The following is a 12,022-nucleotide window of genomic DNA, read 5'->3' on the forward strand; positions in this document are numbered from 1 at the left end:
GAACAACCCCTCTACAATTTCACACAAATTAAAAAGTTCTGAGAGCTGACTGCTGTGTTTTATTTTCGACAAATTATCTTTTACTGTTTTAGGCAAAAAAAAAAAAAATAGATTACTCAATAATTAAATTTAAAAGTAAATTCAGTTTTTCTCCACCAGAATTATTCCTTGCAGTGTTCTTAATGCTGTGACACATCATTTTAAATCACATCATTCAACTGATCTGTAAGTGATCAGTTGAACGAATGGAAAAAAAAATGTGAAAATAATATATCAAGTTTTTACAGACTCTTGATCTGGGAGGTGGGAGTCTTCAAATGCTTAATGTTTATAAATTGACAAGTCTAATTAAGTGCGTCCTCCAAAGTCTTAATTATGGTCCTGGGACTGCAGGAATACCTCAGTAATGATCCTCCCTGCACTGTTTTGGTAAAAATAAAACCCATGTATGTATGGTCCAAAGAGTCTTGGGCCATTTATGTGTAGAAGGTGGACAAGCATATTGCCCTCAAAGGCATTCAGTGATCAGCCTTTACATTAAAACCACCTACTTCTACATATCGCACAGGTTCTCCTTGTGTAGCCAAAAGAGTTCTGACCTGGCATGGCCATAAGACCTCTGGGGGTGTCCTGTGGTGTCTGGCACTGGGATGTTTGTAGTGGATCCTTTGGGTCCTGTATGTTGTGGGGTGGGGCCTCCATATGTCAGATGCAGTCATACAAGTCAAAGGCGTAGAAATGTGGCATAGAAAAGTGCGAGATACACAAGTGTGATCCTAAGATTCTATTATATTGATCTGTTTTAGACAAGAAAGCCAGTGTAGGACCAGTCTAGAACTCCAAGGCCCTCTAGAAGAAAAAAAGTAGAGAAGTAGAAAAGCCCAGATGCGTAACTGTGGTCCTAAGATTGTAACACACAGTTGTTTTAAGTAGAAAGGCCTCCAGCAAGCGCAGTTGGAGGGTTTTAGGAGCCCTTACGTCAACCTTGGTGTGGTCCCAGGACTGCAAAGCCACATTTAGACCGAAAAGCTTACAGGAATCGAGGCTGGTGACGTCTCAAGTCGTCCAGCTGAGACCGACAGATTGCACCGTTTGACAAAGCAGAGCAGAGGCAGTTCTGGTTTAACAGTATATCGCTTTATTTTGTGTTCTCAACATCGTCACAGTACTAGTTTTACACCAATGGGGTTTTGTCTACTTAGAAACAGAATGCATAATAAAATAAGAGCACTCCTCCCGTCCCTTTGACTTCAAAAGTGGGCTGTGAGTGTGAGAGAACAGGAGCGTCTTAGGAAATAAGTCAGAAGCGGTGTTAACTGTGTAACAGTTGGCCGTTCACCTCTAGATCCTATGATAATTCAGCCTGTCGGAGGCAGAGAGAAGCATTTGATGATTATGTAAATATCAGAGGGGAGCAGGAATGCAGCTTCTGTGGAACTGCACACATTGAGTAGTAGTAATAATAATAATAATAATAATAGTAATAATAATAATAATTATAATTTACAGACTATTTACATATGTTTTCTCAGTTTTACTCTCCACTCTTAAAATGTTTCTTCCCTTTTAAACCCTCTTCATCAAATTACATTAGATTTACCCAGATGGATTTGCTATTTACACTCAGCAGTACACTGCCATGTCTTCAAACTGTACAGTTAACGTAGAGGTGAAATGCATGCCGGAGGAGAATGACACAACTTTAAAAGAAAAGACACACTAGTAGGCCAGAGATCATCTAAATGTAAACAAGCATCAGTCAGACAAATCAAAGCTACGGTGAAAGTTTGGGATCTAGTCAAGCCCACTGCTCAACAGAACACTTAAAAAAAACAAAACAAATAAAAAGGAAAGAAAAAGAAAAGACTAGAAAAAGAAACGGTAGGCATCAATGGCATGCAACAAAGCACCTCGCGGGGAATCTGAATGGGTTTTACTACAGATCGGTCATCTGATGGAACTGGAGGGTTGTGACTGAAAACACTCATGTTTAATAACTAATAATCAATAAGCCTTCCTCTTGGCAGGTGTATGCACCATTGTTTCATCACAACAATTATCAGACGCAGGCCTGAAGACAAGTTATTGTTACGGTCAACTGTTGTGGTGGTCCCCAATTTTTTTGATGTTATATTGGCACTTTTCTGACTCCCTAGAACCTCAACTACACTCGATTGAATGCTGGAAATACTTGACAGATCAGAGACCAATATCGATTTTAGAGTAGCCTACAGTAAGTAAAGCCTGCATAATACATTTTGAATCATGAGTGATTTTAAACATGCTACCACCGTCTAAGAAGGCACCTTTTATAGCAGGTTAATTACATGGGTAACTAAAGGGTCATTAAGGGTTATTAAATACTTCAATGATTTATAGAGCAGTAATAAGCCATTGACAAAAAAAAAGAACGTCAAAGTTGTCAGGATATGAAAAATCTCTTTGGCCTGACAGTGCTCATTTTGTGAATCGTTTCTTTCTCCTGCTCACTTCTTTGAGTGATACCACCACCAACCAGCTGGTCTGCTCATGACTTGCTGATATTCTTTCATAGCAGGGCTGCCCAAAGTGGGGTCCGCATGCCTTAGGTGGCCCGCTATAAGGTTCAATTTGATATTTCTAGCTAAGGCAAATTGAAAAATAAATGCAAAGATATTATGATAATGTTGATGGTGTTGAAACACATGAATTATGTAGGATCCCTGGTTATTATTATTCATAATCCGAGCTCAATGGGCAGAGTGCTACTTTTGCAATGGAAGTTAGTCAATTAAGAGAACTTGGGAACCTTGCGCCATTCTTGCATCTTAATAACACAATATGATGTGTCGAAGCGTTCCCCCAGCTGGAAGGGATTCTTCCCGAGAGTTGCAACATAAAAGTTGCTGGTATCAGTGGCTTATTACCAATGTATAAAGCAATGGTAAATAACTTATTAACCTTAATGAAGTTGACAGTAAATTAACCATATAAATCAATGTAATTAGTTACAACTTGTAAACCCGTCATAAAAGGTGTCGTATTGGAAAGTGGTGCCTTAAAAACTTGAACCTTGAGGAAAGAAGTATTCAAGAATCTGATCTACTTGAGGTCACTTGACAACAGTAATGTGTGAGCCATTGACAGAGACAGATGATAAATATGAAGAGAAAAGAGCTCCATTAATTATGCTCCTAGCTGTCAGTCCGTTACCACTCCGATTTATTGATGACAGAGTACATCTTTCATCTCACTTGCTCTACCTTTCCCCTCACAGCTTTGACTACTGTTGTACACTTACGATCCAGAGAGCTATCGTATGTGGATCAGGAAAAGATACAGGTTTGCTTATCCTCTGGAGTGACACAAACACATAGTTGACTTCGCCTAGCTGTAATTGGCGAAGTTAAAACTATTCTACCATTCATTTTAACAACTGTCAACTGTAACACTGATATAGTCTGGGAATACACAATAGTTAGAAAATAGCCTCGAAATACACTGTTACATGCAATTATTTTCTTTGACATTCTTTATCAGTGTGGAAGGTCCAGTCCCTCCAAATCTGTGTGGTTACTCGCATTCAATGAAACATTCAGGGAGAAATGACAGAGGACGTCAGTGGGAGGAAGAAGACAAAACTAACAGAGCAAACAAAATGGAACAACCAACAGATTGCAATTGCTCTGAGACAAAAAAAAGTAAATACATATTGCACATACAAGTAAAAAAACAAAAACAAAATCCATCTCATGGTCTTTAAGCAGACAGACTAACCTCTGCCATTGATATAACTAAGTAGAACAAGTGCTGTGTCTATCACTTTCACCTGAAAAGACGCTCCAGCACACCAGCGCCCTGCCTCCCCTCTGCACACACCGCCTATACTCTGCACAGGACGGCTCCGAGCTACGACCAGCCATCCCACAATATGTCATAAAGATGATTGATATAAAACTTCCATTTGAGCATATAAGAGTGCTATCACCGTCAAAGAATGATAATTATTGATTTCTGTACTGTGTACTGTGTATTGTGTGTACGTGTGGCTCAGAGGAAAAGTCAGATGGAGGGAGGAAACAGTGCTGCACCACATGCTCTCTGCTCAAGAGCGACCAATGAAACCGAAGAGGGACAGGGCGACACTCAGCCAGCTGAGAGCTTCCACGTCAGGAGAGACACTTGAACAGTCATGTTGCTGTTTCCCTGCTACACAGTTTGCACTGGCTCGTTTTCAATGAAAAAACACCCCCCCCACCCCCCACCAAAAAAAAAAAAATAAAATAAAAATCCTCCTCCTCCTCCTCCTCCTGCAGAATGGACTTGAAGAATCCTGCCACATCGCAGCACAACATATAGAGCGTTTCGTTTTGTTTATTGGGATCTAAAAAAATAGTTTAAAAAAATAAAATGATGGTGGACGAGCAGCCAGTACTGAAGGGGCGAACACGATGATGAGCCTGTTTGCTCACTGGCTCGCCGTCACTTCCTTTTTTTTTTCCAGAGCAGAAGAGACGACCCCGAGCAGGATGAGACCGTTGTCCGGCCGATGTGCAGGTCTGCACCGGCCCTCGACGGCCCTCACACAGTTCTAACTCAAAGGCAACCATATGCAGTAGTGTTCCAGCTTACTGAATTGCCTAGCTATTAAGAGCATTGATTGTTTTCTTAACAGTGAAACTACGCCACCTATGTGCGAGTATAATACTGAGTTTAAATTGATGCCATTTGTTCTCTAATATTAATTATAATAATAACAGTTGATATTGTTATTTTACAAAATACTATGCACAATATACATTAACCATTTTTGTGGCTAAATTAGTAAATGCTTTAATAATTGGCACATTTATCACTGCTAACAGAGATATCACAGTGCACTGTGAGCTACGGCTACATTAAATACTTGTACAGCTACTGCTGAGGATGACCGTCTGTTTGTCTGTCTGTCCAGCCAGACCACCCTCACACTAGATAAACTCACTTTGCAGACATTAAGTCGAGATTACTATTTACTTTGTCCGTAAAATACTAGTACGCAAGATATTTGATCATGTTAACTGAGGAGAAAAACAGTAGTCGTGGTCTTTGTGCATGCTCTTGTATTGTTGCCCTTAAAGCAGGCAGACATGACTTGTGAACTGAAATGAAATGAAAGGGGCAACCAGTAAATAATGTGTTAATACTGAATTCACTGCCCGAGTGACGAGCGTAACAAAAAAAACGCTAAAGGAGGCACAGGATCTCGTCTGGCTTCACATCCCCAGACCAACGATGCACAGTATGACCGTCTCGTAAGCCGAGAGCCTCAAAGTTCAGTCAGAGAGCCCCTGTGCTGCTCACACCACCGTACTGATGCCACTGTGCTTGGGCTTGGTGCTTCCGGTTGCCTGGGTGGGCGCTGGCGGCGGGCCGTGGTGGTGGGAGCCGTGAGCCGGGTGGGAGGAGTGTGCTGAGTGACTCCCGTGGCTGTGCTGTGAGTGAGGCGGGTAGGGAGCCTGCTGGCCATGAGACGAGGCCGGGTGGTACTGGTGCGGAGGGTGCTGCAAGTGGGCCGGCGGGTGGTAGTGGTGGTGGTGGTGGTAAGGCGGGGGGTTCTGGGCCACGTGGCAGAACTGGGCGTGGTGCATGGAGACCGGTGTGTCTGTCTCCACTCGCGCAGTGTGGTGCAGGTTGGTGGGGTGAGGGGAGTGGGAAATGAGGGTGGGGTGAATGGGCTGTGGGGTGGGGCTGGGGGACTTCACCCGTCTGGTGCCAAACAGAGATCCGAGCAGTGATGCGGAGCTGGGCAGGGACTGGCCACTGTGGCGGGACGGGCAGTCTCGGCTGGAGGGGGGTCTCCGCCGCATGTGTGGACTGCTAATGATGGACCCCTGCAAAAGAGAAAACAGTCAGATGGCGGCAGGGAGACGGGAGGAAGCCCACTGGGAAAGAACAGCAAAAAGTGAAGGTATACCTGCTGCGGATTCAAATTTTAAAGGGGCTCAATGGATCATTTTGTAAAATTCTATTAAGGGTTAAAGATAGACATAATCAAGGGTGCCACTTTGAGTGACAGGTAGCCACAAGCCGTCTGCTCAGCTTGACCTCAGCTACTTATGGAGTAGACGGACTTGATGTCTTGGCTGTATTTGTGTTGTTGATGACGGAGCAGTTAATTGGACTAAAAGGCTGGAATTGGAGGAACACAGGCTGGTGTTTTGGATCAAGGAGCGACTCTGTTAGCCCTAACCAAAAGCAAGCTCTCGAGGAGACAGCCAGAACGTGGAGCTTCTGGAGAGTCACTGTTCGGTTTTTTCAATTTTGGGTTTAAAAAAAATAGATTTTTCTTCACTCTCGCTTGGCATTATAAGCCATGGAGTCGCCAAAATCCACTGTCATGTGCTATAACTCTTTTATTTGACTGCTGAGTGGAAGGGAAATGTGACGTAACTGTACTTCAGGAACGTCCAGAGAGGTGACGGGAAAAGAAACGGCACTGCAGGGTAACATGGACGAGAAAAGTATTTGTTAAGTGTTCACTTTGCTCAGATTGAACACAAAAACACCTTCAGTACCAGTTGTTGCTCGCTCTCTTCAGTTTTGATTAGCCTGGAGTTAGGTGGAGTCAGGCACTGCCAAGATGGTGACGGTCAGTCCCACCCACTTTGAGCATGATAGCATGTGGCACTGTCCACTATTTTATACAGTTTATACATTTTATACACTCCCTGTTCTCTATACCATTTTTAAAGCCATCTAAAATGATGAGGGGTGTAAATAACATCTTTTCAATTTGGGATCTCGGTGATTCCAAATGTCCAACAAGCCTCCAACAAGTCTCCATCGGCTTCAGTGTTTAAGAGAATGTTGCAACACTGTTTTTGCTGTGACGCTCCAGAAATGTTTTGCGGACTATGAAACTCCACCCAACTTTCCACTGGCCTGTGGATGCGTAGAAAAAGACCGAATTTTCCCTTAAGGGCTACGAGACATATTTGTGGATTGAAAAGCATGTCACCCCGGTGGTTTTGGCTTCTGCCGGCTGCTTGTCGAATTCCTCACAAAGCAGCGCCAACTGTATGAGCGACTACAGCTGATCTCAAATCTCACATGATTGCTTGTCTCGCCCTGTGGAAAAATTCTCAATTTCCTTTTCCAGTTCATGGCCTCTGTTTGTCTATCCATGCTAACATCTCACGCTCGACTCTCTCTAGATGGTTTGGAGGCTCAGTATGCTGAGCTAGTCAGAGCCTAAGGTATCTTGCACTGTTTTGGGAAGACAATCTGCTTCAGAGTGTTCAGACTCTCTCTGACTGCTCATGCCATTCTGAATTTGTGTCACTATTATATGTGGTTTCATAGATTACAGTACCAGCTTCAATTATTGTTTGCCCCCCACTCTGCAGCCTCTCAAGAACAATATGAAGCCACAGCTTGTATACAGTACACACACCCATGTTCAGATGAACAGACCTCAGCAGATGAAACAAAAACAACAAAGGTACATTACAATTCTTTTCTACAGAATGACAAGATAAATACAGGAACAATCAAAAGCAAAAGTTCACGTAAAAGAAATGAAGCAGATCTTTCAGAGCCATGCAGAACATGCAAACTAAACTACTCGACAGTGACTTAGTAGATCATGTATGATGTGCTCATGTGTTAAGTCAACTAGACTAAAATGGTCAGAGCAGCCTGGCCCTTTCAAGGAATTGTTCAGAAACACCTTAAGGATTTGTGAAATTGTTTGACTATCAGACTGATTTGCCATCATGGAAATAACTTAAACTATGAACTCACTCCTTTAAATGACGGATGAAACAAAAAAAATGACAATAACTCCATTTCCAGTAGTGCTAGCATCACAAACAATTTTGATCCCATTTGAATTGTGCTATGAATTACACACGTGCTGTCTAACAATGTCAAGAATCAAATCAATCAAGTCGAAGTCTGTCATAAAACTGACTGGAGTCCCAACAGCTGTATAAGTGATGTTGTCTTAAAACTCACTGAAAACCAAAACTGAAGTCTTGTAAAGCTGTCAGTATGGCCAGATTTTCTCCGTGCCGAGGTGATGACCATGTGGTTGATGGCGATGTATATTGTGTGAGGCAATTTAGTTCAATGAGTGGTTTTACACTATTAAACATGTTTAAACTGATATTGTGTGTGTGATTCATAGCACAATTTAAATGGAAACAACAAAAATATTTGCGTCCCGCCATTAACCACCGTACATATATTTTCCAAAATATTGTCACCTACGGTTAATTGGAAGGAGAAGGACTTATTTGTGGTTAATCGAGGCTAACATGTTAGCATGCGAACAGATATCGTTGATAATAACACCAATCTTGAGGATTTCTAAATAACACAAGATGTTTCAGGAAATTATTTATTTAAATTAAATTATTTATTTAAAAAAAAGTTAATTATTAATTACGGCTTGAACTAATGGATGCCAAGGTCAAGGGGCCATGGTCAGTTTGTTGGCTGGTCTTCTTATGGGATTTGTTGTTAATAAAAATAAAGAATAAAGAGAGCCTTATCCTAAAAGGATCTTATCTCACAACAGCTCCAGACTCAAACTAGAAGCAAGAAAACCCCCCTATAAACAATTAAATGGGGCGAAGTCAGCCAGCCATATACAAACAGCCTGGCTCACACAGTATATTTTGATAGTTTAACATGGTGTGCCTCCATACTTGTATTCTCACACTCCATCGCAATGCTGACTGCGTGTGACGATAAAAAAGGAAGGGGGAGGAACTGCTTGTCAGGGTCAGGGGTCAGTGAAAGGAAGCAGTGTGAGTCGGTCACTTGGAACTGTGTGGCATGCAGCAGCAGGAACTGACAAAAGCACGCAGTCAGATTCACTTGGAGTAAACAGAGGGCGACAAACTTCAGGAGACGGCTAAAAATCTACCCTAGGTGGATTACTCAAAGGTGAGAGTCTAACACCAACACGGAGCAGCCCTGAAGTGAGTCAGGAGCGTTATTAGTCGTGTCATGCTGTGTACATCAAGGGTTAACATGTGTCAGCCACAGCGGATCATTCCGGTTCAGCCCATGCATGCACAGTGACCAAGGTGCTCAGAACAAAAAAAGAAAAAACAACAAAACAGAAACAAAAAAACCTCAAACTACACAGAAACAAAACACAGAGACTTGTGTGTTCAGAGTGAACAACATAAAGTCAGAGGACAGCTCAGCATCAGATGCGTCCTACTTACTTCCATATTGCTGTCTAGTGATCCTGCACTGCTGCGTCTCCCACGCTTGCCTGCCCAGAACATGTAACATGACAGATTAGACATGCCCGGCAAACACGTGAAGGTGCACATATCCCTTCTGTCTAGTACGACGAGGGGGGGTTCTAGCACCCTAAGGTGACAGCAGTGGTGCATGTGTAGCTAGCAGCAGACTATCAGTATGGCAGAGGGAGGCGAACAGGACGAAAGGACAGGGACGGAGCAAGTCACCGCTAGAGCTCCACAACAGTATTAGCCTCTGGGACAGTGTGATCTTGAAGATTCTATATGTGTCTACACAGGAACTACAGGAACTTGAGTCACAGCTGGCAGGAAACCTAAAAGACATCTAGCGGCATGTAACTGCTCTAGCAATTTAGCATTTTGCATGTGTTCAGATGCAAGACGCACAAGAGAAGGAGATTGGAAAAAGAGTGAACCAGCAGAGGATATCCAGAATTTATGTTCAGAGTGTTAGTCACAATCTGAAAACATCAGATCGCACATTTCCCATAATGTAAGCAAGAATATGTGTTTGTTATATTTCCCCATTTGGTAAATGTCCGTCTCTTTCAAACTCCAGGCTGGCAGTTTTTCTAACGGAGGCACGCCAATACTGAGAATACTTTTCCAGTCTTGACAAAACATTGATATTTATCCATCTCGACTGCTTTGGTGAGAGTTGCCGAGTTTTGGAGATATTGGCTGAAGTCTGCTTTCGCTTAAGTATAATGGAAATAGATGGCACTTGGTTTATGGTGCTCAGAGCACCAGCAAAATCTATTTGAAATATTCAACAGCAGAGTTTCATCCCGAGAACATCACACCCTGGTTATTCAAGAAAATCACAAGCCTTCTTGTGGACCTCTCGTCCATCAGTAGGTGCACACTTCCTTCAGAGCAGTAATGCAAAGAGAATATAGCTCCAACATGAAACTGCTCACAATGAAGTCTGTGGAGTATTGTGAGTAAGCGGTTCATGCTTTCTGGAAATAGTTAAAAAAAAAAAAAAAAAAAGCAATATTTTGGCGCCATCTCGCTCCATTATATTCGCCGGAAGGCAAACATCTCTGAGGTCGGTATCTCCAAAGCTCTGCTGCTCACGCAACACAATGCTTTTTGTGAGAAGAAGCATGTATTATCGATTTTAAGGTGAACTGTCCCTTTAACTGTGAGTGATGCACAGGCCTCCAGACTCCACTACTGGTTGGGAGACTGTTGTGCCTCATGCAGAAGGCACCGACAGCTCCGCTCAGTCTCTGATGTCGCTTTACAAGTGTGGACCCTGTCTTCGAGGTCACTGAGTGCGCCGCGGAGGCAACTCTGCACGCCCTGCCCGAACCAACTGCACCACATTAATTCCTCTTACTGCTAAGACGCTCAAATTGATCACAGTGACCTACATAGTGCTGCCTCCTCCCGCCCCCCCCCGCCAGTCACGCAGGATTAATAGTTGATAGCCTCTAGTAAATTACACCTGGGCCCATTAGCAAACACGCCCATCTCTGTCTCCTTGCTTCCTTGGCTTCGTGGCTTGGGCGGTGTGTTCACTGTGAGGGAATCGCTGCAGGTCGTAAGCAGGTCAGTCGCAGCTGCAAGCCGAATCAAATTGTAAGGGAGCAGGAACTCGGCTTCTTCAAATCAATTAACGCCGGAAAAAAAGGAGCGAATAGTATCATGCCCGTCTCCATCTTGGGGATGCGCTCTTTGTCTAGCGGGAGAAATACGGCATGAGATTTTTGGGGTTACCATGGCAACCCCTGGTTTTTACCTGCATCTGAGAGGTCTCGCAGGGAGCTGCTGAGGGCACTCCTCTTCAGACCTTCGCCAATGGCATAGCTGTCGTCGAGGCTCGCTCGGCTCAGGTTGCCGTTGCCCGTGTCCTTCTTTAAACCTGAACTCTGGGACATGCTGGGCCTCACCACCCCCTTCTGTTTCTCTAGCTCAGCTGTGCAGAAGACACATATGCAGCATTAGCGGTAATCCAGATTCCTCCTCAGTGTATCTTTTTTCTTTCTTTTTTTTTTTTTTTTTTAATTTGGACATGATTTAGGAGTACTGTCTGGTGAAAAAACAGTGCTTAAACCTTTACTCACATTCTATCCGGTACTTCTCCATCTCTTGGACTTCAGCAATAGATTCCCGCAAATCGTCAGTGAACTTTTTGCGGTCCTGAGGATTGGGTGCATTGAAGTTGATGAGGACTTTGATGTCAGCTCCGGGGATGGCCGAGGTCAGACGGACTCCGTTGGGATAATCTAAAGAGTGACGAAATCAACACTGTGACTTGTGTTCACACACAATAGACCGCTCTACAGAATACTGGTTGTGCTACCATGAAGGTGCTTCAAACTAAATGCTTGTTGGAGCATCAAACACTGTGTGAAACCCCTCATTCCATCAGAATTGGGTGTCTGCTAGTTCTTTTAACGATATTCCAACAGACAGGCTACCTTCATGCAGGGGTTGGCCAGGTGTGCAGTTGATTAACAGGATTATCTCTTTGTTCATCCCTCATAGAACAAATTCCAAACTTTACTGTTCACAAGCGTAAAACACTTAATCATGTATCCTCCCTCCCTCCCCATTCCGAACAGCCATACACATATTTTCCCTTTAGACGTGTTATTGTACAAAATAGTTTGAAGCATGGGGAAGCCTTTAGAACTTCCACAAAAGTCGCCACGTCACTTACACTGATTCTCAAAGAGCAGCACTTGCATGCCATAAAGTGAGAAGGACTGGCGGAAGCTGTACGTCACAGAGTTCTTCTTCTTTTGGAAAATTTTAGTGACCTGTGAACA

General features: G+C 43.3%; 1 protein-coding gene across 10 annotated transcripts in view; it reads right to left on the minus strand.

Moving 5' to 3' along the window:
• Positions 1–1,118: 1,118 nt before the first annotated feature.
• iqsec1b (IQ motif and Sec7 domain ArfGEF 1b) overlaps positions 1,119–12,022 on the minus strand; it is a 209,329-nt gene continuing 198,425 nt past the window's right edge. For 9 of the 10 annotated variants that reach the window (XM_037101008.1, XM_037101007.1, XM_037101005.1 and 6 more), the window contains 5 exons: positions 11,914–12,013; positions 11,315–11,476; positions 10,990–11,166; positions 9,201–9,250; positions 1,119–5,852 (listed from right to left, as the gene is read on the minus strand). In XM_037101008.1, coding sequence (XP_036956903.1) covers positions 5,319–5,852; positions 9,201–9,250; positions 10,990–11,166; positions 11,315–11,476; positions 11,914–12,013 — 1,023 coding nt within the window. In that variant the 3' untranslated portion in view covers positions 1,119–5,318. The remainder of the gene's footprint in view (positions 5,853–9,200; positions 9,251–10,989; positions 11,167–11,314; positions 11,477–11,913; positions 12,014–12,022) is intronic. The other variant, XM_037101014.1, reaches the window with a different exon arrangement.

The sequence above is a fragment of the Acanthopagrus latus genome, chromosome 6, assembly GCF_904848185.1.
Source record: "Acanthopagrus latus isolate v.2019 chromosome 6, fAcaLat1.1, whole genome shotgun sequence".
Classification (NCBI taxonomy): domain Eukaryota; kingdom Metazoa; phylum Chordata; class Actinopteri; order Spariformes; family Sparidae; genus Acanthopagrus; species Acanthopagrus latus.